The sequence below is a fragment of the Durio zibethinus genome, chromosome 20, assembly GCF_047325235.1.
Source record: "Durio zibethinus cultivar Kanyao isolate XHJ-2024 chromosome 20, ASM4732523v1, whole genome shotgun sequence".
Classification (NCBI taxonomy): domain Eukaryota; kingdom Viridiplantae; phylum Streptophyta; class Magnoliopsida; order Malvales; family Malvaceae; genus Durio; species Durio zibethinus.
This window is the reverse complement of record NC_143181.1, coordinates 3,748,390-3,775,414: the sequence shown is the minus strand read 5'-3', so window position 1 is coordinate 3,775,414 and position 27,025 is coordinate 3,748,390. Positions and strand designations below refer to the sequence as shown.

At 35.6% G+C, this 27,025-nt stretch overlaps 2 protein-coding genes across 25 annotated transcripts; one reads left to right on the top strand and one right to left on the bottom strand.

Annotated features, from left to right (window-relative positions):
• The first annotated feature begins 586 nt into the window (after positions 1-586).
• LOC111315519 (GATA transcription factor 19-like) lies at positions 587-5,353 on the top strand. 19 transcript variants are annotated; one of them, XM_022917297.2, is made up of 11 exons: positions 587-1,334; positions 2,030-2,116; positions 2,202-2,335; positions 2,845-2,949; positions 3,039-3,153; positions 3,404-3,463; positions 3,561-3,626; positions 3,708-3,779; positions 4,342-4,437; positions 4,769-4,850; positions 4,946-5,353. In XM_022917297.2, exons 1-10 carry the CDS (start codon positions 1,062-1,064, stop codon positions 4,835-4,837), a joined length of 1,077 nt encoding a protein of 358 aa, XP_022773032.1. In that variant the 5' UTR covers positions 587-1,061; the 3' UTR covers positions 4,838-4,850; positions 4,946-5,353. The 19 variants fall into 19 exon arrangements, with proteins under 19 accessions (XP_022773032.1, XP_022773033.1, XP_089605406.1 ...); XM_022917298.2 differs by having other exon boundaries at positions 588-801; positions 980-1,334; positions 4,769-5,353; XM_089749280.1 differs by having other exon boundaries at positions 588-1,334; positions 3,717-3,779.
• An 836-nt stretch (positions 5,354-6,189) lies between these two features.
• On the bottom strand, positions 6,190-26,621 carry SAB (HYPERSENSITIVE TO PI STARVATION 4). 6 transcript variants are annotated; one of them, XM_022917294.2, is made up of 23 exons: positions 26,218-26,621; positions 25,772-25,883; positions 24,106-24,366; positions 23,046-23,248; positions 22,603-22,825; positions 21,804-21,974; positions 21,623-21,700; positions 20,154-20,405; positions 17,264-19,369; positions 15,252-17,106; positions 15,042-15,148; positions 14,417-14,773; positions 13,881-13,999; positions 12,801-13,047; positions 11,515-11,739; positions 10,225-10,364; positions 9,663-9,735; positions 8,648-8,749; positions 8,388-8,558; positions 7,921-8,259; positions 7,663-7,830; positions 6,963-7,335; positions 6,190-6,769 (listed from the first exon to the last, which is right to left on the bottom strand). In XM_022917294.2, exons 1-23 carry the CDS (start codon positions 26,286-26,288, stop codon positions 6,651-6,653), a joined length of 7,872 nt encoding a protein of 2,623 aa, XP_022773029.2. In that variant the 5' UTR covers positions 26,289-26,621; the 3' UTR covers positions 6,190-6,650. The 6 variants fall into 6 exon arrangements, 5 of the variants coding, with proteins under 5 accessions (XP_022773029.2, XP_022773030.2, XP_089605402.1 ...); XM_022917295.2 differs by lacking the exon at positions 21,804-21,974; XM_089749276.1 differs by lacking the exons at positions 23,046-23,248; positions 24,106-24,366; positions 25,772-25,883.
• Between the last annotated feature and the right edge of the window lie 404 nt (positions 26,622-27,025).

Here is a 27,025-nt window from a genome sequence, read left to right as displayed (position 1 = left end):
AACTGAATTGAATTATATATATTTTTAATTTTTATAATATAAAAATAATAATTTTATAGTAAAATTTATTTAAATATATTAAAATAATATATAAAATTTAATAAATTAAATCAAATCAATTAAATTGGAATAGAATTGAAACGAATAAAAATTTAAATTTAAATTAAATTTTAAAATTTTATAATATTATATAATATTTTAAAAAATCAAATCAAATGGAAATGAAATTATTATCTCCCCTACCCATAACATCCTTGGACCCCACTTTATCCACCACATATCCTAACACCCGTACCCACAATGCCCTTTCTCTTTTCTTATTTTTCAGTTATTTTTTTCTTATTATATATATTGAAATAGTAATTCCCCACGTTCTCTTTCCATCAAAAATAAAATTAAAATAAAAATGAGAAAGAAAGAATTTCCCATTTGAGTCTCTCTAAGGGAACACGAGTTCACGCCCTTTCTCTTTTCTTATTTTTCAGTTATTTTTTTCTTATTATATATATTGAAATAGTAATTCCCCACGTTCTCTTTCCATCAAAAATAAAATTAAAATAAAAATGAGAAAGAAAGAATTTCCCATTTGAGTCTCTCTAAGGGAACACGAGTTCACGCCCTTTCTCTTTTCTTATTTTTCAGTTATTTTTTTCTTATTATATATATTGAAATAGTAATTCCCCACGTTCTCTTTCCATCAAAAATAAAATTAAAATAAAAATGAGAAAGAAAGAATTTCCCATTTGAGTCTCTCTAAGGGAACACGAGTTCACGCCCCTGCAAATCTTAGCTATATTTAGGGTAGTTTTCAACCTTTCTTTATTTTTCATCTTTTTTACTTCCATTTTCGATGCTTCTTTTTTGTTCAAGCTGAGAAAAGCTCTGTCTAGGGTTAGGGTTTATAAAATTAAAAGATTGATGAAAAATAGTAAAAAAAACCAATTCGTGTAACCGAAGCCATGGCTCTTCAATGAAACAGGTGATAATCGCAACCTCAGGGCTTTGATTTTCGGTACAGTTGGAACGGTTCGGCCTTTGGTTGTTCCTTTTGTTGTTTATATATGGCGACTGCGAATCCACAGCCACGTCCGTTTGAGGAGCACGAGCGAGGGACGATACAGATCGAGGACGACGATGGAGACTATGAAGATGACGCCATGGATGACGAGGAAGACGCTAATGTCAACTCCGTGAATGTGGTGGAGCATGGAATAGGAGTAGTAGGTGGCGGTGGTGGAGCCGGTGAAGGCGTTGTTATGGCGTCGAGAACTAGCGAGCTTAGTCTCTCTTTTGAAGGAGAAGTTTTCGTGTTCCCTGCTATTACACCTGAAAAGGTTTTTAATCCTCTTTCAAACAAAAAAGTCTATCTTTATTCAGTTATCTTTTTGTTTAATTTTGGTAATAAAATAATTTTTTCCCTGCTATTCTATTTGCTTTTGCAAAGTAAAGTACTGTTAGTTTTTTATTTCCATTTTGTTTTCTTATTTTAAATATGCAGAGGCCGAATTCATTTCTTAGTATATGTTTGACGGATTTAATTAATGGTTCTTTCCTCGGTTAAAGTAATTTTATTGAACAGTTATAGACTGAATTATGGAAGCAAAGCAACTGTATCTTTGCTGATCATCACTTCTGATAGCTTTTGATATGCAATTTGATTTCATGCTTTGCTGTTATGTTTTGATAATTGGTAGGAAAGTTGGACTCGAGTTAAAGTCTCCTGATTGGCTAAAAATGTTTTTTCTTGTTCAATTTATTGTATCCTTCATTAGTGAAGTTGCTGCCCATCTGCTGTTTTTACATATTGTCTTTAATGTGTATTTTGTACATTAAAGTTTTAACTGCCTTTCTTTCTTTTCGAGAAAGTGCTTTTTTTTTTTTTTTTTTGTTGATACGTGCTTCTTCTTCATCAGTCAAGTAATAAGTAATTTATTTTGCTATTCTATTCTTTAAATTAACTTACTGGTTTAGAGCTTCTTCCTACTGTATCTAAAGAAGCACACATGTTTATTGGATTTGTACGCAATAGGTGCAAGCTGTGCTGTTACTTCTAGGGGGTCGTGATATCCCCACTGGTGTTCCAACAATTGAAGTACCTTTTGATCAAAATAACAGGGTATTGTTGATATTAAAGTAATTGTGAGTAATTGTATTCCATTATTTGTATTTTGTGCTTTGGTTTCATATACCATATTGGGCAGGATATAGGTAATATTCCAAATCGCTCAAATCTTTCAAGACGAATAGCATCCTTGGTTAGGTTCCGTGAGAAAAGGAAAGAGAGATGTTTTGACAAGAAAATTAGGTATACCATACGGAGAGAGGTTGCACAGAGGTATGATATTTTTGTACTTATTTTGTTTAGATCTACAATTAACAATTAGAACTTATGAAATGGGAGGGATTGAAGTTGTCCTTTGATTTAGAAGTTAAAAGTGGAAATGAGAGAAGATCTATCAATTATCCAAAAATTTTGCTAGCAGTGTAAGGGCTACAGGCTCTTATTATAAGGTGCTATTGTGGGAAGTGTGTTTAATACAGGGAGCGGTTGCTCTTGTTTAAGTTTGAATTTAAGAAACTTCCATGTGTTCATGGTTCTTTCTCGTGAAAGAGGCATAAAGTAGGTTAGGACTTTGATTGTGTTCTGTTTATATTGGCTATTTCAATTTTACATTTTTATGTACTGATTATTTTCTTATGAGACTAATAGAACAATGAATTGAGATGAGTTGGTGAGAGGAGCCATATACATTAGTATCAAATGTATTATTGTTTCTTTTTTATACACAAGTGGTAGTGGTGCAGCTGATAACCTGCTGTAATCTTCTCCTTTTTTCCTTGTAGGATGCATCGTAAAAATGGGCAGTTTGCATCATTAAAGGAAAGTACCTCAAGCTGGGATTCTTCACAAGCTGGCCTTCAAGATGGTACTCCTCGTCCAGAAACTGTGTGAGTTCCAAGCTTGCATGTTACTAGGTTATTTGGAAATATTTATCTTGATAAACCTTTTGCATAATTTTGTCTTCAATGTCTTTTAGTTTCTGGAGATGTCAACATTGTGGTGTTAGTGAAAATAATACTCCAGCAATGCGTCGTGGTCCAGCTGGTCCAAGGACTTTATGTAATGCTTGTGGGCTTATGTGGGCAAACAAGGTTTGTTTAATTTAGTTATGAATGATGCTTTCCTTAGGGATGCTTGATTCGGTAGTTTTATGGCCTATTATTTCTCTTTAACAGTTGATCCTGCATGCTTTCCCCATAATATTCTTGATTAAGCATCATCTTGTGTAGTTATGTGTTGGACTAGTCCTTGGAATGTTGCTAATTTTGGTGATAATTTTCAACTATTCTTTTCTTTTTGTTGTGTTTATCACTTTCTGTAACTGTTATGTTGAATGTACAGGGAACACTAAGAGATCTTAGTAAAGGAGGAAGGAATATTTCCATTGACCAAACTGAGCCTGTAAGTTTCATGGGAATATTTTCAACTTTACAAATATTTTATTTTACTGCTTGCTCCTTTGGTCAAGAGTGGTTGGATGAATTATAATGGTATATAGGAAACACCTGTTGATGTCAAGCCTTCAATTATGGAAGGGGACTTCTCTGGTAACCAGGATGAACATGTACATATATACTCTTTTCTTGTATTATGATCAAGGTTTTTCAGGTGGTCACATGTTTCTTCCTTCTAACATGATATGAAGTTTATGCAGGGAAATCCTTCAAAGGAAGTCACAGATGGATCCAATAATGCTTCTGTCAACCCAGATGACAAAGTATGTTTTCAGATCCTAACTTGAATTTACATGTTTTATTTTGAAATGAAAATTTACACCAGTTAAAAAAAAATCATGTCATGTACTGCATGTATTTCTTTTATGTGGACTTAGAAGGGAATTATTTGAACAATATACATTTTAGGAGAAAAGACTCCTGATTTTTCCTAATGAATCTCTAATTGAGTCTCTGAAAATCATTCTTAATAAAATGTAAATGTGATTTTTTAACTATTGATGTCTGTCGTACTTCACTTATTTATCAAGTCATGGTGGATATTTTACCATAATTATTGACTTGAAGGCCAAATTCTTGTCCACCACCTCTTTTATATCTATTGGATTCTTGTCTTTGATTATGCCTCCCTTGCTGGGTAGGATTTTTATGGGCATAGGTTCTGAGTAGAGACAATTTCTTAAATTTTATATTTTGTGTTTTAGGTGGATATTTATTTACATATTGAGGCAACTGACCAAGATTCAGCAGAACAATCCTCAGAATTGAAATAGATTATTGATCCAGTCTAATAGGTAATATATTCTCTTTCTTGGTAACTTGCAGTTCCACATGCTGCAGGATTTGCATGAAAGTGCAGAAGATCTTACAAACTCTTTGCCTATGGGGATTGTCCATCCCTTTACAGATGATGATGAACAGGTATAACATTACATTTATTTAGGGAGGTCTATAATAATAGTGTTCACTGCCCAATATCTTGTTTCTGTTCGAAGAAATAGATTCTTGTGAGATTTAAAAAGCTTTGTTTCCTCATAATATAATTCCCACAGCACAATATATTTGTTTAGACAGGGTTCTGCCTTGTTATAGGTGTAATCAGAAATGAAACATTTTGTTTTCTGGTTCACCTTCAAATAAAAGTTCCTATTAAATGGGAACACTTATGATCATATTCAATTCTTCTCGAATAACTTGTAAAAGGGGATTATACTAATTCGTTTCAACTGATACATAATATCACATGCTATAGTTTTGTGATCTGCAGGAACCTCTGGTTGAGCCTGCTAATCCTTCAGATACAGAAACCGACTTTCCTTAGTTTTGATTAGAAGGTTACAATTGGCTTTGCTCCAATAATTTAAAGATATGTGAGTATTAGAAACACTTAATCCAGCTAGTTCCTCTCACGTCTTCGTGCTTCGTACAGGTCAAAGTTTATGATGTTTATATGAAGGCAAACATAGCAGATTGTGAGTTGCCATAGTTAGGAAATCAGTTTGACATTGAATCTTAAGTATAGTAATCAGATATCGACTGGGAAAGACATGCCACTGCTTTCAGGCTGACATTAGAAACTCTGAAAGGTTCTCCTTGGTGATACAAGTGCTGCAATCTGTGTACAATTTGTTAGGAAAACTGCCTGAATTCTTTTACCCGTTTATAATTTGTGATTTGTTTTTTAGGATGATTAGTTTTGCTTGGCTGAGATTTTGTACTTGGCGATATCGTGACCTTAATAGGGGATCAAATTCAAAAAAGAAGGCAGTTCACAATGCTGTTACAAACGTTGTTTCAATGGCGACTTTGGTCAAAGCCCAAGGGATTGAAGATTTTTGTTAAATTACAAAGCAGTTTCTTGCTTGCTAGGAAAACATGTTATTAGGGGAAAGTAGTACGCGGGTGGAAGAGGCGATTGTATTATTTTTTTTTATATTCCCACTAAAACCGAGTATAACGATTTCTGACAAAAAAAAAAAAAAGGGAAGTCCTGACCGTAAGAATCCTGTAGATATCATGAAATATAGAAACTCCAATGGGTTGAAATAGCGGGGAGAGTTTTTTCTTCACCATTTTATTTTTTAAATAATTTTAATTATTTTTATATTTAATTTAAAGTGTATTAATCATTTTTAGATAAAGTTTCAGCTAAGCAATGGAAATGATTTTTTCTCGAAATTACATACCAAGGTGTTGAGATCTTTTGGAATTTGTTTATAATGAAATACCATCCGGTTCTTAGTTTACCCACGGACTATGTAGGAAACTGGAGTTACCACGTTAGTATTGACTGATGTTTTTAAGAGCCAAAAAAGTAGCGGTAGACCGGCGATTCGGGACATTAAATAATCTAAAACTCAAGCCAACGAAAAATCTGGGCAATGCTTTTGATTAATCCCGTGGTTAATGACGAGATAAACGCATGTTTGAGATTAAGAAATATACAAGTGGGATTTAAGGCGATCAGTTGGGAAGAAAAAGGTGATTCAAATAGCAACCTTCCACCACCAAAAAGCAACGGCCAGACTTTGACCAAAGAGAGCCAAAAAAGAGGCAATGGCAAGACCAATTTTAATCAAACAGAAGATTAGATCCAATAATGCCTAGGACTATTTAATGTTCAAATGGGATCACACACAGAGAGAGAGAGAGAGAGAGAGAGAGAGAGAGAGAGAGAGGAACTTTCACATTTATATCTATTCCAAAATATATTATTTAAATGTATGTACAAAATTATAGTGCTTGGTAGCTCGTATAGTGTATAATTTTTTACCCAATCTACAAAATTTACTAATTTGAACTGCTTGAAGCACTTCTCTTTATCAGGCCAAATAAGCAAAGGTCGCAGAGCAAACATGATCTAACCAGGCGTTCAAAGATCAATCAACATAGGTATCCTCGACCAGTACACCCATAGTCGATAACCAAGCAGGCGCTTCATATTTTTCATGGCTGGTGTCCAGCAATCAGCTTTTGTTTGAAGATCAGCAACATCTCGAGTCTTCCTTATGCAGGGTTGCAGTTACGGTCATCCCTGTTCTTCAGCACAATTAGGTATATTTGCAGATTGCATATTGTTTGCTCCATTCAAGGCCTTCAAGCAATCCCCTTGTGTTTGATGAGAGATGGATTGTCTATTCGTGAAAATCCTCGTAGGGTGAGGATCCACCGGAAGAGTCTGTTTCAAATGGAGTGGTCTCCATTGGATCCATTGGAGATGATGGAAGTGATTCTCTCTGCTGAGAAGATGAACCTGAACCAGAACAAAATCAGTCTACACTTAATCCCTCAATGCCTTCCAGGGAAAACCTCTTAAAATACAACATTGTTTGAAAAAAACTAAAATGAGGAAAACATTTTCTCTTTCATTTTCCATAAAATATATATATATATATATATATTTATAAAGATGAGAATACATTAAAAGGAAGGAAACCCAAACGTACCTTTCTGTCCTCTTGAACGGAACTTCTTTGTGTGCCTCCTAATAAGTCTCTTAGCTTTGGTTATGGTCAGCTGCCTAGCGAAAGGAGAGAATTCTACATCACTTTCACTCCACTCTCCATGGAAATCATTCTCTGCTTCACCTCTCATAGTTCGTAGCACAAATTGTTTGGCTTTGCGGCGTTGAGTGTTGAAGAGGCCCCTAATGGAAGTAACAAATCCATCACCAGCTCCGTCACTTGGACGCTTAGGGAAGGTTATTGGATTCGGATCAGGTAACCCAACCTGATCATTGTCACTGAGATAGAGGTCACTATCAGGAACACCAGTTCCACTTGGCTGTTGACTATGTGCCTTGTCTTTAAATTTCTTACCCTACCAAATACCAAATAATTAAAAGAACAGTCAGCAGATCTGCTTTACAACCTTTATGGTTTAACAATTAAATTAAACTTCTCTATAGCTTCTCTATACTTTGCAAATACACTTAAAGAACTACAAATTCTAATTACTAGCATTCATTGCCATTCTGTGTTATTGCAATTATTATCATAGTTCATTGTGAGATGAAGCATTACAAATCTCCAAGTCATAATCCATCCAATGGGAGGGAACATGGAGATCAGTAACCTTAAGTAAGAGAAGATTCAGATTAAGAGGATTTTCAAGTAGTTTCACCAGAGTATCATCAAGATTCCTTACCTGCATTCCAGTTACAGACTTTAGGACTCCCCATATAATATGCTTCTTCACTCGAGAGAACAGTCTCCTCCAAGTCCCAGTGAACTCGACACGGTGAAATGTATCCATCAGCAACTTGAGATCATTTACAACAAATCTGGACCCTTCGTATGTAACTAGTAGTTCAACCTAATGCAGAACAACAGAAATATATGACAATAAGTACCAAACAATGGCAATCAAAAACAAGAGATAACCAATTAAATTTATTGAACCAACCTGACTTATCTTGATATTGTGAAATTCCATCATTTTCCGAGGCCTAGATTTTTTCTCTTCATTGGATTTTCCAACCTTCTTCTCTTCCTGAGATGCTCGACCATACTTAACAGATTTTGTGTCTTTCATTTTATTTTTGGAGGATTCATCTTGCTGCTCAATGGAAACAAATGGCCCACTTTTCGTGGAAGATATGCTGGAGTGAACTTGTTGAACAAGTTCATTAGCCACAGATTCTGCAACAGTTTCTTCCCATGTTCTGTCAAAGGAAGATGTTCTCCTTAACTCAGGGCCAGAACCAGAAACAACATTTGATTTTAGGTCTTGTAACTTTGATGCCTGTATGTGGATTCCAAGAAGAGTTAATGAAAATTACAGCACAGAAGTATAAAGATCCAGTGACTTAAAAAAAATCAATAAGTTGCCATGATACTACAAGGTAGTGAGGGAAACATAAGGATGCTCACTTGGGCAGAATCAGCAGGAACAGGCTGACTGGTAACGGATGTAGAAGACACACTTGGTTTGGATGATACCTCGGACTCCTTTGTTGAGTGGCTGCCTGATGCAGAAGCATCATGGTTTGACAAGCTCTTCTTTGCACGTCTTGCACCAGCTGTGGCAGATAACCAAAATTCCTGCATCTCCAAAGTTCCAAGCATAAGGACACTCACCAATAGCACTAAAAATTTGCTTACAGATTCAAAGATCTGAAGCCCAAACTGACCTGTCGTCTTTGTGAATCTTGTTCTTCTTCTGGGAAGAAATACTCCCACATCATTCTGTACATCGTCTCTGTCAAATGAATCTTAAGGGGGTATATCTCTACCTACAGCATAAAGAAAAAGCTTGTCTCAACTTCTATTAATAGTAGTTCATCAAAGCTACAAATGCTTCAAAGATCGAACATGAAATAGGACAAAGTACTATCTTAACTGTATGCTAAACACTGAGGGAAAAGCTCCCCCACAATCCACTGCTAAATCCATGATGCCATTATGCTCTTGCATTCACTGCAATAGACAACTATGTACAAGACCCTAGCAGCTCAATCGTTAAACACTCTCTCAAACTCGGTTCACATACATGCTTGAGGAATCAAGGGCCAAAGGATGATCACCAAGATCCTCTCTTCTTTGTCTACCTCATATCTTGTTTGCTCTTCTCAATCTTATGTCTCCATGATTGCTGACAGTTTTTTATGTTTAAATATGTATGCTTATGTTGATACATCAATCCAGATGTCATCTTATATCCTGCATGCACTTATTTTGATCATATTCACAGCACCAATCTAGTTATGATCGCTCATGCAGCTATAACAACCTTTTCACTTACCTTTTAGTTCCATTATTCCTCATCTAGCCTGTAAGACAAACTCTTAGGAGTACAGAGGGAAGACTAACAAAATATGAGATTTTGAAATACCTCTGTCTAAAAGCATAATAGTTACCATATCTTCTACACAGAGATCCCATGCGTATCTATAGTATATAGACATTGGGATGCACATAAAAAATGTAATCAAAGTTCAAATGAGGACGTGGACCCAACTAGAACAAACTTATGAACAATGTCATTGGTTAAATCAATTTACAATCAGTTAACTCACATGCAGGACTGAGAGCTATATCAAGGCTAACAATGGTTTCATATGTTGTGTATTAAAGTCATTCTACATTCTAAAAATACACACACATAAACAATGAATTCGAAAAGAAAACAAGAAAACTGAATTTTACCTGAAAAAGCTCCAGAGGAGAGTTTCCATCCCTCGGAGCTCCCTGCTTTGCATCCACACGAAGCATGACTTTTCTGCAACAAGGAAAGTTGATATCATGATTTTCTAAAGAATTTTTTCAACATTTGCTGAGGTATCTAATCCAAACTCTTCCCACAGATATTTCGAAATGAAAATATATCAGAGACAGAGAGAACAATCCCTGCTACCCCACACAACCACATGAATGACCACAAGTATTGGCATAACTTCAGTAAGCCAGTTTTTTTCTTAAAAAAATTGATAACATTCGCAAAAAGATAAAGCAAGTTTCTAATTGCAGAAAGGTATCATAAACATTGAGGCAAAACCAGTGGACCATTAGATAAAAGTAAAATATAGGAGTAGGTTCTTATTTAAGCATGGGAATTGAGGGCGTTGAGATGAGGCAAGCTGTCAATATAACTATAAAACCTAAAAAAAGGGGAAAGAAATTAAGTATTCATAAAGTAGTCTCAACTAATTACAAATAGAAAAACACCTAAAGGCATGAGAAAGAAACAGAGTCAAGGAAAAGTACGTACTTTCCCCATTCTGGAGGAGGATTCCACGGTGATAAAAGCATATCAGACTGGGCATTACGCAAGCAGTCTTTCACAACAAAATACTTAGTAGTAAACTGAGCAACACCAACATCTTTGTAATCGCGGTCAAAATCATAAATCTATATGAACAGGAGAGTTTAAACTGTAAGATACATCCTCAAAAGAAAACACTGTTTAAGCGCAATTCCTTATGGAAATTAAACCTCAATTAAACCATAATTCAATAAAGAAATAACAAAGAAGCCAAAATTTCAAATTAAAACAAAGCAATGGAAAGAAAAAACCAATATCGATCCCAATGTAGTAAAAGGTGCAAGGTGCAGAAATAGCACATGCAAATGAGAAGCAAGGCACTAATTTCTAAAATGCGTAATCAAATCAAAACCAAAAATTTATATTTATTATTTTGAATAAACTTCAAATATATAACTTTGTTAATACAAGTTAAAAAAGTTGATTCCAATCATTTTCTAATGTATATCAAACCTAACTAAAAGTTCTCATCAAACTCAAGCTCTAAGTTTCCTTCACATCCATCTTCAACAAGATATAAATGGACATTTTCATCCTTTTCTTGTTCCTGTAAGGATATGTATTACCTCAGTGGTCTAATAAAATTTCAGCTTACAAAAAATTTCAAAAAGAGGGTGATTTTCTAAGTAGTGCCCTTTGCCTTTTAAGATCACCTAGGCACAAAAAAGAAACTACCATTCTTCATAGAAAATAAATTGTATTTTTGTTTGTTTTATCAATTCTTTCTTGATTTGCTTCCTTATTATAAATGAATTTCTTAATAAATTTTTTTGTTGATTCAAGAAACAAGCTGTATATTGGTTCTTGGAATATTGATGATATATAGAAAAAATATCTATATATAGCTTTTCAATTTTATAACAAAAGATAATTTAAGGATTAATCAAATATTTTTCCTTTCCAATATTTTCCATAATCTTTTTGACGATTCCGGTATTTTATCCTGATAAATTATTTTGTTAGAGCTGATAAAGGCACCTCACATGGAAGGGTGTGAGGAGCTGTTTTTTTAATTCTTAATTGCTACATTTGGAAGGGAGGTGGATTGCTCTGTGACTTTTGCGCCAAAGCACATGGTTTGACTACACTGATTGACCCTAATCGCTGTTACTTCAGGACAACAAATGTATTAGGAAATACAACCTCCATCAAAAGATAAAGAAAGATGAAATGAGATGATACTTCACTAACAAAAGCATAAAGCAAACTAAATTCTCATCATCTTCAGGAACTCACCATATCATTTATCTGTGCCTCAGCAAATGATTTACCATCCAAAAGCATTTTCCATACAACTTCGTTAATTTGCAAAGAAATTCGCATGGCATAGGATGGACTTTTGTTCTTTTCTTTATCCATTAGCCGTAGCTGAGCTGCTTTCTGCAAAGCAACCCGTAAGGATACAGATGCTGCCTTCCTAGATTTTTTTGCATTAATAAGTTCTCGCTTCAGTCCTTGCACCTACACATATCAAGTTAATGTTTCTTAAAATATATTGTATAGTAAAGAATAACAACCAATCTAAATGGTATCTTTGAAGACCCATAGAAAAATAGGTATATGGAATCATAGAAGACAATACACAAACACAAAATCCATGCACAGCCCAGACTGTAATGAACCCATTAATAACAGATGAATATAAAGTGCAGATAACAGGAGATACAGTCAAAAAACAAAACAGAGAGCCTGTAGAATTTACAGCAACTTCAAAACGCCTTATCAAGGTTCACTCTTATCCCAATAATCAGCACTGTAACTCAACATACATCCTTCTAAGGTCCAAAGTGCATTTTTGAAAGAAATGCCAGATCCGCAGAATTATGTAAATCAACACCTTTTCTAGATTGGATGATTCTGTATATGTAGGTGGAGTATCTTCATACAGTCACGAAGTTATACTAACAAAATAATAGACCAATGAAGGTTAATGGATTGACCCACATAGAATTTCAAGGAAATTATACATACATACCATTATTGATACCCCATATGGGTATAACCAGCTACAAAAACACTTTAGAAATTGGTTCCCATATGGGTATAACCAGCTGAGAAAAAACTTCAGAAATTGGTTCTGGTAGAAAAGGTATGCCAAGAAGGAACTGGAAATTCAGTCCTCACCAGTAAGTTGGTGAGCATCTTAGTTAAACTGCATATTACTAATAATTACCTCTAAAAATCAATGCATTCACTGCAAAAAGAAATTAATGGTATCCACAGGAAATATAATCAAGGAACAACGACCATGAGAGATTTCCCAGAATCAAGCACACATACTAAATCATTTGACCTATCAATCTTTCAAATCCAGTTCTTTTACATCATATTTTAAAATGGAGTTGATAAAGTGAAACACAGGAAACTTCAGCTCTCCACTTTTCTTATATGAGTTGGCTTATAATATAGGCCCCCCAACAAGATTAACCTTTTAAATTCAAAAAGAACATTCAAAGAAAGCATAACTCGGCAAACATGAAACTTGATATTTTACAGATTGTTAAAAAAATTCACTTTCTTACCAATATAGATCTCCCACCATTTACCATCCACCAATCACCTTCCTTTTCCAGGTGGTCTCCTGAAGCATCACAATAAAGAGACAACTTCTTAATGTCATTGAGTAGCAATTTCTGCTCCCGTTCTTTCTGTTCAAGGGTGATTTTGGCAAGTTCTACCTCTTCAACACCATCAGGAACCACTTCATCTGCCTCCTCCCCTACATCTTCATCATCTTCTCCAGGACAAGAGAGACTACTTTTTCGAGGCCTGAATTAAACATGGTACTTGCATTAAATTTGGAAGAATATAACAGTATTAAATACCAAAAGAAATTTTGATGCAGAGATTATGCAACTACTTTTGAGTAATTAACAAACATATGATATGATTGCATCCAAATGACAGATATGATGAATTTTGAAAAATAGGTCACATTTCAAAAAGATCAATATTAAGACCATTCGCCAATGAGTGTAAGGCAACTTTAAGTGATATATTAATTGCAATATCAAACAAAATAAGATGTTTATTGTCTTTAAGATAGTATGAAAAAGAGGCCTGGTAAGGTATTATACTGTCTAACATAGCTGGTCTATACTAGGTCAAACTAACCAGAAAAAAAAGATTTAATTTATCATTTAAACATGGAAAAATAAACACAAGAAGGAAAGGAAGTAGAGTAGTGGTTCAACCAGCCTAATACTAGGCAAACAAATACTTTATGAATACTTTTTGAAGAATGACAACAACCCATGGCCAAATTGATCTTTTCATGCCAAATCTAACATTTGGATTTGGATCCATCAAGGATGTTCCGAATATACCAAATCCATGGGTAGGCCCCACTTTTACGGGTGGAAAAAATGATCTTGTCTACTTAGAAGCACTATTATAATGATATCCATTGGCAGAAACCTCTTGTTTCAAAAGAAAAAATTGAGAAACAAAGATTTTTTTTTTTTTTAAGTCCAACATTTGCCAACAGACAGATCCAACCAGACAAAAGTACATGAATGTAAAAGAGACATTATTCTGAAGAATAAAAAAAAAAGAAAAAAGTTCAAAGAAACAAAAGGAAAACAAATGGGGCATGTACTCACTTGGGAGGCCGAGCAAAGAGAAGATTGGTTAATACATCCAGCATAACCTGAAACTGACGAGATGTCATAGTAGCTGTTATGTTGCGAGAGTTAAAGGTGAGATCCTTTAACGGCTTCACCTGCAACAGAGTGAAAAATAAACATGCAAATTTAATATAAGAGAAGTCTAGTGCTCGATAAAAATGCCCGGCATTGAGGTGATTTGCGATGAAAGATAGAAACTTCAGACTATAGGTTGGTCTCTCAACAACCTAGACTCTCTTTAAAAATTTCAACAAGATGGACTTTGCCCTGCAGAGGATGTTCCAGAATTATTTATTCTACACTGTGCATTAAACAAATATCACTCTCCTATTACTTCTCATCATCTTCGATTTTGTTTTTAAAAAAATCACCAATGTTCTTTCTTCATGAAAGATTTAGTTTTAATATTTGTTACTTTTAAAATAAACTCTTTTTTACTTATAATCAATGTGCCACAATACTTAGACATAGACATCTTTGCAGAAAAAAATACCTTGAAAATGTCACATTACCTTCAAGTCCGGGGTTCCACCTTTATGCCTTGTGTATCTAAAGTACATATCACAAGGCATAAACACTCTTTCAAGTAGAGCACCAGTACGCTTGACCTCTGGAGAACTTCTACGAATTTTTGGAAGCCACTGTAGTCCAGCCCCAGGATCCACATCAGTTGGTGCAACATGAACTTGCACATGCTCCAGCATCACAGAAAACTCCATGCGTTTCAATGTCATGTCATGCCCACCTTCAGGAATATGAACATTTCCGGTACCAAGTGCTTGCTCAATCATCTCATAGCCAACATGAAGAACTGAATGAGATGATCGGGCTAAAACGCGACCACTAACAGCAGCGAGAAGAAATCTCCCCTGATAGGCATGAAAGAAGTAATTTTACTAAAAACATGACTAACATAAGATGACGACTATCAATGAATCATTAAGAAGAGCAACACAAAAAAGTATCATACAGATGGGAATGTATTGTCAGACCTCCCTAACGTATAGCTAGTGAACTAAGGCAATGATTTCATTAGTATAAGAAATGCTCTGAATATTTGAAATGACAAATTATTCTTTAAGATATGAATTACGAAGAACAAGCAAGCTTATAAGATGAAAAAATGTCACAACTCACGTTGGCTTCTTCAGAGTGAAGATTGAATTGAGGCTCAATGACATTCACCATAAAATGACGAGTCCCTTCTTCTTCAAAATCATTGACCTTTTCATATTTTGCTAGTGCTACAGTAATACATACAAGTCTCAGATGTAACCTTTGGAAGTAAAAGAATCATGTTTATCTAATTTAGCAATATGATGATAATTATGTAAGCTTGAGACATACCAACTGCAGCAGTAGATAAGTTTTCCATCCCAACTGCATGTGATGAATGTGATCCTGACGTCTCTACACGTTGAGAAGGCAAATGCACACCATGGTTTGTAGAAAGGGACTTAGAAGTATCCTCTTGAGGCATTTCGAGTTCACCATGATTCTGGTTCTCCTCAAGTAACTTCCTTAGCGCATACTGCCGAGAAGGAGAAGGCTTTTGAGGTTCAAATGCTTTGGATATTCCACCAACAAACGACCACACAGCATCTCGATTCTCCATGGTCCACAACAGTTTAAGGCCGTAAACAAAAATACGCCGACAATTGTCAGCTATAACTACATTGTATCCATCGTCATCACTAGGATCTGACCGTGCATGCTCATCACTCTCACTCCCATTCTCAAATTCAGATCTAACGTATGTCATTTCAAGATTTTTTCTCCCAGCCTCTTGCCATGCCAATAACCTTGCAGGATCAGCCTTTGGGGCCTGCCTCCTGATCGTAAAATAATCAGATGACAACAAAAATCCTTCATCATGATGCTTCTCTGTGCAACCACTCATATAATTACTCTTTTTGCTAGGAACTCGCTCCATGGACACAGACTGAGAAGTTTTCCTCGTCATTTGAACTGCTTTTGTGACACTAGTGCAATCTTTTTTGTTTAAAACAGCCTTAGGCATATGAAGGTCAAGCCCCTGGTACACAAGATCAAGAGGACCTCGCATGCATTCAAAAGTATATTTTTGCTTGCCCCTACTGTAACAGATTTCATATTTAAGCTTTGTCATATTAAATGTCAGTCCTTTTGCTGGATCATCATCATCTAATGTTATATGCTTAATGGAAGTTGGTGTAGCATCTAAACGGAGCATAAATTCTGTCATCACCCTATCTAGTGACAAGTTTCCTGATCTAGTAACTCTTGGAATTCCAAAACGAGGCCACCGAGAGAACGAACGCAATTTGTGAGGAGGAATATAGTTCATATTCCAGAACTTAATTATCCAAGCTAGATCATGTGCACCAACATTCATTGTTGGTGAAGCAATTGAAACATTCTCAGCCTTACAATGTGCCCCATTTAGAGTTCCATCCAGTACAGTGCAATCTGACACTGAAGCAGACGGAGATTGTCTGTCCAACAGGGGATGCAAGGGTTTAAGAGAAAAGTTCCATCGAAGGGAAAGAGAAGTAGATCTGAAAGGATCAAATATTTTCTCCCTAGGCTTCCCTTCCTTAGGAAGTGCAAACAAATAATGATTCATGGGATTACCAGAGTCGCATTGCCAATCCATTGTAACCTCAAGGCTAAAGACTGGAGCTTCAATGAAAGCGCCAGATACACTGGTAGGGAGTTTTAAGCTGTGACTATTTACCAAACTCTCCAAGCTGCTCAAGAAAATTTTAAAATCCTTTGCAGAAACATGAACACAACCATCTGATTGCTGGATCTCCATAGAACCAGAAACAATTTGAAGTTTGTCAAGCTTTTCATACGGGTCAGTAGTTGCAAGAATGTTCCATTTAGTTTCAGAAAAGAATAAGGTGATATTTCCATGTATGTAATTTCTCATATCATCCCACCAGGGTAAGCTTCGCTCCTTTTTTGGTGGCTGTGGAAGACCAGGACTCCTATTACTTAAATTAGCCCTACGAAGCGCCATAGTGAAAGCATAGCTTATGTCAGCAAAAACCGGTTCAAATCCCACCCCAAAGGACACTTCTGCCTTTTTAAAATGTATAGGCAAATCTGAGTATGTTTTCATTGGTGGAGTTGTACCACTGGCTGAACGAAGCATGCGAACCTTTCTCCATCTTCCAATGAAGACATCATGGGAAATTTGGGGTTGAAAACATGTTGCCTAATTTTCACAGAAAATAATTTCAATAAATATCAGATCAGCAACCTTACACCCTCCCTTTTCTTCCCAAAAAAGGTAGATACATAAAGAAAGATTTTTAAATATAATTATCTTTTCATTTAGAATGGGACAAGAAAAAAAAGGATTTTGGATTTACCTGTTGTGCTAGCACAACACGGCCTTCACATCTACCAGAAATTGCAGAAAAAAGAGGAAATGTGTAATTTCTCAACTGAACAGCTAGACTGCCAGTTTTTAAGAGAATATTACTCCCATATAGACGGGAAAATGGTATATTATTTTCACGACATACTGGATCAAGCTGCTTTAGAACCTCTATCATCCCGTCATCTCCACCATCAATCCTTGTCAAGGTCACATCTAAGTCTGTAGCTGAAATGGAAAGAAGAGAAGTTCTTGAGGTGCTTGGCTTAAAACCAGCCTGAAAACCTTTCCTGCAGGCACCTGAGCCTTCTGATGGTTTTAGCTTCTGACATGCCAAGTAATAGGATCGAAAAGACTGTCTATATATCTCTTCTTGCATTTTTGAGATTGCTGAAGGATCTTGCATATCAATCTCAGCTCCATTATAGCGAATCCTTCTTTCACAAGCAGAATCATTAGTTTCAGCAGTTTTTGGACACTGATTGGCCAAAACATAATCATCAAGAAATTTCAACCTAACAGCTAACTCAAAGGCCTCATTCTTCATTAGATGATAGTGCTCATCAAGCCAACCCTGGATTGGTTCTTCCTCAATATCAGCAGTCAGTTTGCGTATGCAGAATTTCACACATCCAAATTTCGTTGAACTAGACTTTTTAGGTTTTGAGCTTTCTTTCTTCTTAGGAAAAATTAGCTGAGTTTTAGCAGAAGATATAAGCTTCAAAGCTCGTAACATCTCCTCAACAGCATCATCAATGGCACGCAACTCCAGCCTGAAAGGCATGCAAATATAAGCATCAAGTGCTTGAACCACCCAATCCCACACAGTGCCCACCACTACTTTTGCATCAGATGAGCTGGAAGCATTAGGAATACGAGAAATTTGCATTCGGCTGCTTTTGAATATTCGGGCTCCATTGAGACTAAGCATCAGTCCTTCAAGAAGTACTCCTATACAGGCATTCTCGGAGAAAATTGACTGAACCTGCACAAATGCATCAACTCCATCTCCAACTTCAGCAGATATACTCAGCATCTCCACATCAACAGCAAATATAGATTCTTTTTTCCTTTTTTTATCAAGATGACCCGATCCCACCACAGTGACTTCTTTCCTCTGCTCAATACCTCTTACACCTGAGACATTATCCATGTGTTCATCACCAAGTCCCTTAACCTTCTGATTGCGAACAAGTGCTTTCAGTTGCAAAACAAGTTCAAACAAAGACAGATGCACATCAGGCTCCCATCTGATGGAGATGTCAGTAGCACTGAACAAAGAGCAAACAGCTATCTCCTTAAGGCCACCAGAGCGTCGTACAAATTTTGCATTCTGCATATCAAATAACGTAATTTTTGTGTCTGGTTTATCTTCTGCAAGATGTTCCTGATAGATAGATCTGGCTCTTTCAAGTTCCACCTGTGTGGATTGTTTTTCCTTGTTCACACACAAACTAAAGTGAAAGATGTCAAGCAAAAGAGAGTATTTCAAGTTCTTGCACCGATCAGAAACCGTGGACATTATATTTGCATTACGTGGTGTACCATCAGCTGAAACACTAATAACAACTTGACCACCCTGAGACCCATAATTCACACGCTTGGGATCTGCCACAGCTGTGTTTTCCAAGCAAGTGTTGCCACAAAAACTAACCGAACAACGTTCAAGATTAAATTTTAAAAGTCGAGTGCCCTTCCCTGATGGTTTTGATGAATGCCCTGCCTGGATCTGTGTTGCTTTCTTACCAGCAGATAGATTTTTGAAGAGTGCTTGAAAGGACATAGCTGCTACTATAAGTGATTCAACACGCTTAAATGTTAAATAAATGCCCATTCCAGTCACATCAGCAGAAAGAACCAATTTACATCTTGGGCCATCATCTTCAGATGATTCCATGTCCTTTTTACCCCAATCTAGACTAACCTTTGCTATATGCAGTAAGGAACCTGAATTTGATTCCATGCTGAAAAGGCTTTCTTTCAAGCATTCTTGATATTCATCTGCCATATGCAAATTCAGCTCACCAAGTTCCATGTGTACTGTGGTTCCTGTACTTGAAATGTTGTTAGCAAATACATGTGATGACTGTGAGCAGCCCTGCATTTGAAATCAAAGTCAAAATTGATGTCTTAGCCATTGCCTTATTCCAAAAGGCAAACGAAATCCAATTAAGGCATACAAAGTGAATAACAACAAAAAACAGAACAAACATAAATCCAAATATAATATCATGTTACTTAGAAAAGCAAAAAAATGTGGTTAGATATGGAATTAAGATATCCTACACCCACATGTATAAATAAAAAATAAATAATAAATAAAAAAAGAAACTTCTTAGGTCAGTAAAACCATCACAAGTATACAAGCATTTTGGATAAACTCTTTAATTTTCCTTTGGGGTAGCCCAATGAGCAACCTATTCATATTCAGAGTTTGTTAAAGTATTTAAGTAGGATTCTTCTTTTAGCAATATGCTGATTTTAGTTAGCACTAATTTTAAGTGAACAAAACATATTTTCATTCTACAGACTGCCACCATGGTTCCCACGACCAGATAGCAAAAATATTGGCTTCACAACAATACAACCTAACAAGAAAGCACTTGACTAATGCATCAGAAGTAAGAATAAGTCAAATACTTGGCATGATCATCAGGAACAAAAATTAGTTGGTGAAGTTCAACTGAAACTAAACCATGACTAGGAACGATAGAACTCTACTCTGCATATTAATCCTACAATCCCAATGATGTTCTAGCAGAAAAAGATTACTAGACGATTATGCTACATAGCACAGCATGAGCTGCAATATAAAGGCTCAGCCTTTTCCAGATACCCAATATATATATAAAAATAAAAAAAAGACAAAGCATGTTGCTTACATGATACAGCGGCACACCACTGAAACCACAAAGCACAATTGTCATCTCAGGGGCTGAGACAGTACATGTCCACATGAAGGCTTTGGATTCAGTTGATTGTGACTTCACAATAGTTGAAGTTTCCCCTTGAAGAACCATTCTCTTCTTTTTGGAGGATTGCAACCTCAACCACGGCTTTAATCTACTCATTATAATGTTGCACTGAGTCCCTCCCAGCTTAACATCAACTTCAGCTCTAACAGGTGAGATTGGCTGAAAAGCAAAAGCATTAAAAAGGAATAAGCCACTGAACCAACCCAATAAATTATAAATGTGGCATCCACACTGTGTTTAACAAGTCCATCTGACTCTAAAAATATACAGCTACCAGACAAAAGGGAAATAAACTGGTAGTAGTAGAAACTAAATAGAAATGAGAGGGATTATTAAAAAACTTCTCTTTTTCCCAAACAACAAGGGGGTGGTGGCAAGAGTCAGTCTTTGGACCAGGCAAGTAATATGATAATATATATAAACTAAAGACAGAGAAAAGGCTAAGTAAAAATAAACATTAAAGAGTAAAGTGACTTCCTTCTCAATCAAATAGAAAGCTCTTATCTCCATCATTCAACTGGGATCAAAATGAAAGCAATCAACCCTATTTTAGTCACCCAAGTTGACAACGGGAATGAATAGAACAAGGAAACTAGAGAAGTTGGAATCAGTTAAGGTAACTCTACTACATAGTTTGCTTTTCCGATTGCCAAGATGATCTTCAAGAACCACAAACTAGCTAGCTCAACCAGTTGAATTGGGGAATGATTCACCTATCTCGGAAATCTGATTCCTAGGACCTGTATTGGGTCTAAAATGCTCAAAACCAATCCCTATCTGGGAAACTAGTAAGGTTTTTTATTTTATAAAATCATTTACATTTGAAGGTAGGTCGCGTTGGGCATATTCAGGTTTATCTTTTCCCAGTGGATATAAGCCAGATGCTAGAAATTTTAAAGACCACAGTCAGGTTGAATTGGGTCAGGTTTAGGTTAAGATTATGGATTTTCTATTTTGGTTTCAGGTTAATACACTAACTTTGGAACATACACCAAATCACCAACACAAGGCCCAGACAAGGAAATAGAAATGATTCAACTCATCCAAATTAAATCCCCAAAGAGCATAGTAGGATATCAACTATTATTCATTTTCTATCAAGCTACAATGCTGAACATACAACCTACATAAAATGCTAATGCCAGGTCAGATCTGAGAATTTCTGATTTGACAATTAAAAATGATAGTTTCTGAATTCATACACCTTTGAGATCACTTGGTAAAAGACAGGAAGCAAAGTAACCAAAGAATAAGCGGAAACTTGATGACAGCATTTTGCTGTCAAAACATATTTTTACCTGCTGTACAACACAAACAAAGTAAAAGGCAGCAACTTGACAAAGACACCAACCTGTCATTATTTGCACAGGACTCACCTGTATTGGAATGTAGACAAAAGAGACAACATCAACTTTCATTATCTCCAAAACAGAAGAGCCAGCTACTCTTAGAAGCTGAAATAGAAAGGAAAAAACAAAGTCAATGATAGACCAAGATGCAAGATTATAATTAAAATTGAAACACAGAGAGCTGCAACATCAATAGTAATGGCCATACATGTATCTCACTGAAATCCAACTGAACATCAAGGCGTGTACTGTCCCCCACATCTTCAGTTGATCTTGATTTGATGCTTTTCAATTGAATGCCCATGATGTTATTTTCAACAACAATATCATGTTCCCGATGCACAAACTTGACATCTAGTTTTGGTAAGTTGAAGCAAATCTGTCTCAGAAAACAAATGAATGAATGAATGAATAAAAAAAAACTTCCCACCAGTGCATTTAACTAACTTGAGCATCGTCTATCTTCTTCACTTTTAGTAAGATATTATCATGTATTCAAATAACTTGACCATTGTCTTTGAGCTACACATTTTTAATTCTCAATTCTCATTATTCAACACAAGACAATATGGCGTCATCAAACAAACATTCATGATTCACCCTCTTCTTTAGGGTGTAGAATCTCAAAAATGCCCCTCTTTATTGGAATTCTTTACTTATTTAGTTTATTCCACTCTTAGCTTCCTTGTTACCTCAGCGAGCTAGCAGTCAGTTTTTAATCTCACCAACACAAAACTGAAACAGTTATTTCAAGCGGGTTGGAGGTACATCTTTAATTGCTCAACCTAGTAGAACATTAAAATAACAATTTTCATGTTAGCTAAGGAGGAACAACAATCATGACCAAGCCCCAATAACAGTGTTTTGCACTCTAATAATGAAGTATTGCATGCAGATGCTTCTAATCTTTGTATTCAATAGTAACTTAATTACAAAAAGGTGGCCAACCTTAGAAGACAAGAAAACGTATAGCAAGCTTATCTTTATTGATGAATAAAAGCACAAACCTTTTCTGGAAACATAGAACTATACTTTGTCAATGCTAAAATTGCAGCTTGTTTTTTCAGAGGCTGTTTAGTGGTTACAGAATCAGCAATTGATCCTTTAACTTTATCAGTTTGAGAAAATACATCTGGCGGTTTTTTATTCTTTGAGAGCAGTTCCTCATTGAGGTTCACAACAATCTCTCCACAGTTAACATCCACATTTCGAACAACTACACCAGCTTCCCTGCAAGCAAATTAAACAATAGAGAATATTTTAGCACATAAAGCAAAAGCCAAAACAAGATATACATGCATAATTGGAGATTATTTGTATGAAACAGAAATGATGCCCAAGGAAGCGTTATGCAACAATTAAAAATTTACTATCATTAACCAATCAACAAAGATAATGGGCTGGAATGGTTTGGCGACTATAAAGAAAAATTCAAAAAGAAAAGAAATACCTATCATGGCCAAATTCACAAGAGAGAGAAAACTCTTCACAGCTAAAAGGAGTAGAAGGCTTTTCCATAACGCCAGAGAGCATCTGAATAGCATGGATAGAAATGGGTAATATGTGTAACTTAACAAACAGATTGGGTTTGGGGCCACCATCTTTAGATATATCTACTTTGAGCTCCTTAACTTCAATAGTTGCTTGAGGTGGCTGCATAGTTTCAAGATACAATTAACTTGAGGAGTATATAAACTTCAAAAATAAAAGGACAACCAAAAAAAAGATAATTAATAAAAGTATACATTGGTATGGGATCTATGTGAAACTAGGGCATTCCAAGATTGTTGAACCTAAACTATTGATAAAGTATACATGACATTTGGCGTCTGAAAAAGATCAGAATCTAACAGTTCTTTTCTATCAAATGAGCTAACAAATATGTCTATCAGGATGTTACTCCTTGACATTCCAAACCGAGAAGACATCTGATATTATGCAGCCTCAGTGCAGAAACCAACAAAAACTTATTACTGAATTTCTTCATCGATAACTTATAATCAGAACAAAAATATCAATCGAAAACCAATTTGCTGAACCTATAACATTACGCATTATCCCCCCATCACTCTCCCCATTTAGAATTTATTCTAGAACAGACACAGACACAGAAACATCACCAAAGCATTAAAAAAGGGTTAATGTCATGAATGGCACCTAAATTATAGTGAAATATTCAATTTGGTGCCTAAACTTTAAAATTTTCTAATGTGATACCTGAACTATTAATCTGTTATAACTAATGTGGTACTCACCCCTAACGTGGCTAGTTTCAAATGAAAACACATGGTGAATAAACAACCCTCCAAGCAGTACATTAGTTAACAAATTCATGGTTCAAGTACTGCATTTGAAATTTTTAAAGCTAAATAAAACATTGAACATTTCCCTATAGTTTAGGGGCAATTCATGACATTAATCCCATTAAAAAATTATGTGCTGAAAATGAATTACACAAAAATGGATCATTACTTAAACGGAAGAAAAAAAAAAAGGTCAAAGACAGTTACCTTCAAAACCAAATCTGTAATAGAAATTGACAAAAATCTTGCAATGTTAGCTACAACCATCCACTTTCCCCTGCCTGAAGTGCGAGGTTTACGGGATTTAGATTTCTGTGAACTTTTACTTGAAGGCCTCAATACAATTTCTAAGTCACATATTAACACCTGCAGCTTTGGATCCTTAGAAATAATGCCAGCCCCAAGTTTAACCAAGGACTGACGTAAACTGAGCTTAATTTCACCCACTACTATGGACTCAACAGCACCCTGAAAATATTAAGCAATAAAAATATGATGAATACCATGAAGAGGCACAAAAGTTATGTACTACCTGGAACAAATAGCAGGAAACGATAATAAATTAATATGTACTGAAACAAATTCAGATCATTTAAAACAGAGAGCCTTCATGCTTTTCAAAGGGGATTTTTAACTTTTTTTAGCAGGAAATAATAATAAAATATTACGTACTGAAACAAATTCGGATCATTTAAACCAGATAGACTTCATTCTTTTCAAAGGGAATTTTTAACTTTGTTTAAAAGAGGTTTGGCTTCAAAAACAGCCACCTAATCCATATAAATAGAAAGGTCAGGAATGAGACTAAAGCTACACATCAAACCACAACTATACCATCCCACTCATCATTTAACTCAATATATAAATAAACAAATATATATTCCAGCCAAAAAATTCAACTTAAAGACATACTAGCTCTTGCCTGTGCCTCGTGAACATCCATTAAGATTTATTTCCAATGCAAACCACTCCCCATGCCAAATTAAAAAATAATAATAAGATTCTGGATGACCAGGTTCTCCACATGCTAATGCAATAAGATTTTACAGAGGTAAAAGGTGCACCTCACAAAGCTAAATGCAGGACAAAGTAATGCATATAAGTTGACAGCAAACAGAGCAGCACGTCATTGCAATAATATGCCAAGTGGTATGCCCCCATCATATAAGAGACAAATACCAAGAACTCCACCCGAAAGACACAACATGAAAGGAAACTTCAACTTACAAAGATCCATGCTACTCCTTATCTGAAATTACTCCATATTATCCAGTCAAGCAAAATCTAGTCTCAGACCTACTTCGTGCTTCGTAGGAAAAAGAAGTGACATGATAGAAAAGGGCAAAAGGAAACTGGAAAGAAAAGAAAAATATACTTTTCTGAAATAGGAGAGGTAATTTTATTGGGAAGAATATGCGAGACACCAGTGTTTTCTATCCAAGTCAGAATTATCCATCTTTCCAATTTTAACTGAATTGCCGGACTAAAAACTAAGATTAGGATTCTATCTATTTAACCTCCCTTTCCCATCTGAGATTGAAAAGAAATTGGTAAAACATCAAATTATGAATAACTAAAACCCAGATGTAAGTGCAATAACTATTCACTTTTTCCCCTCTATTCTTCCATCCTACTTGTTCATTCTCCCACTATTCCATTGCTCTAACTTTCAATCTTTTCACTTTTCATCCTTTCTGACAAGATACCTTAATAAGTAAATTGAATAATCCCGGAAGGTAAGTAAAATTGTTCAACAAGTTAAGGACTCTCTTATTAGTGACTAACAGAGGCTTTAATAAGTAACTTACTTTTATAAGCCCTAATTTAACAGAACATTGAAAATCTGAACTACCGATAGAAGTACAAGAAAAACCTTATTGAACTTCACGACAACATCCCTCAAGCATTTCCATCCACCAACTCGAAATCCAACAGATGCTCCAATAATCCGGCTTATAATCCACGCCACCAACCTCGAAGCAAATCTGAAAAGGGAAAAAATTATAACAGAAATTTTGGCAATCACTCATGGATCATAACTTCAAAGTTCTCAGTGCCAATTACAAATTTGTAAGTAACTAAATTAACCATATTTGAAACCGTTTTATCTCCGAAATTATAAACAACGCCAAGAAGCACTAAAGAACGGTTAAAGGATTCCAATTTAAAATAAAATTCAAATACAGAATAATAAATCGAAATACACAAGCGAAAAACTTATCGAAACAACATTACAGATAATAAACTAAATAAAAATAAGCAAGTCGATACTTACATAAATCAATTTAACCGCAAAAAGCGAAAATTGGAGGGACTTACATGAAAAACATCCACAATGTGATGGAAACCATCAAGAATCCGAAGAGAAACTTGACAGGAGAAGCCGCCATTTTTTTTTTCAAGTGGCAAAACTGTAATTCTACGGAAACGTAGAATATCCGATTAAATTATCCAATTCGAAAAAGAAGGCGAAGACAAAGCAGCTACAACAGTAACAGACTCTGAACATAGTAACATTATGTGGAAGTAGAAGAAAATGAGCAAAGGAGGAGATGAAACCCTAAAGAAATTGAGTGTACAAAAAAAGGTAAGCGATCGGAGAGTTTAATTGAAGCAATGAGACCGAATCTTCGAGGAGCATCAATCGGAGGTGAGAGTGTTTACATAAGAAGATCCGATCTGAGACTTTGAGGTGCCCGGTGATCAAATGGATTGACTGTTCCTGTTTTCTTGTATCCGTTTCTGATTTTATTTGGCGAGCAGCGAGGGGTGGATCGGGTGGTTTGATGGTGCAGGGGGCGATGGGTGTTGGTCTGGGGGTTTTCATCAGAGACGTGAATGAGATTGGATGACCATTTTAAATGGCGAACGTGTCCTCAAGAGACGACTGGGAGGAGTCAACGCCTCACTGTGCCTTTTTTTTTTTTTTGGTGGCCTTCTATTTTTTATTATGACTTCTGAGGAAGGACTGCGTTACCTATAAGCGACGTGGATGTGGTTCGCGGCTGAATCTGATTTGTCCAACGAGGTTTTTAACATTTCGATTATTTTATAAATTTTAACTAGAATTTGAACCTCATTACTTGTTGGGTCACTATTTCCATTATTATTATTATTATTATTATTT

Coding starts and splice junctions, on each gene's coding strand:
- LOC111315519 (XM_022917297.2), top strand. CDS start 1,062: ATGGCGACTGCGAATCCACAGCCACGTCCGTTTGAGGAGCACGAGCGA. Junction 2,336..2,844: donor CGGAGAGAGGTTGCACAGAG/GTATGATATTTT, acceptor TTTTCCTTGTAG/GATGCATCGTAAAAATGGGC. Junction 3,154..3,403: donor GGCTTATGTGGGCAAACAAG/GTTTGTTTAATT, acceptor TTGAATGTACAG/GGAACACTAAGAGATCTTAG.
- SAB (XM_022917294.2), bottom strand. CDS start 26,288: ATGGCGGCTTCTCCTGTCAAGTTTCTCTTCGGATTCTTGATGGTTTCC. Junction 25,884..26,217: donor ACATTGTGGATGTTTTTCAT/GTAAGTCCCTCC, acceptor TTCCCTTTTCAG/ATTTGCTTCGAGGTTGGTGG. Junction 7,831..7,920: donor ACAATATCAAGATAAGTCAG/GTTGGTTCAATA, acceptor GTTCTGCATTAG/GTTGAACTACTAGTTACATA.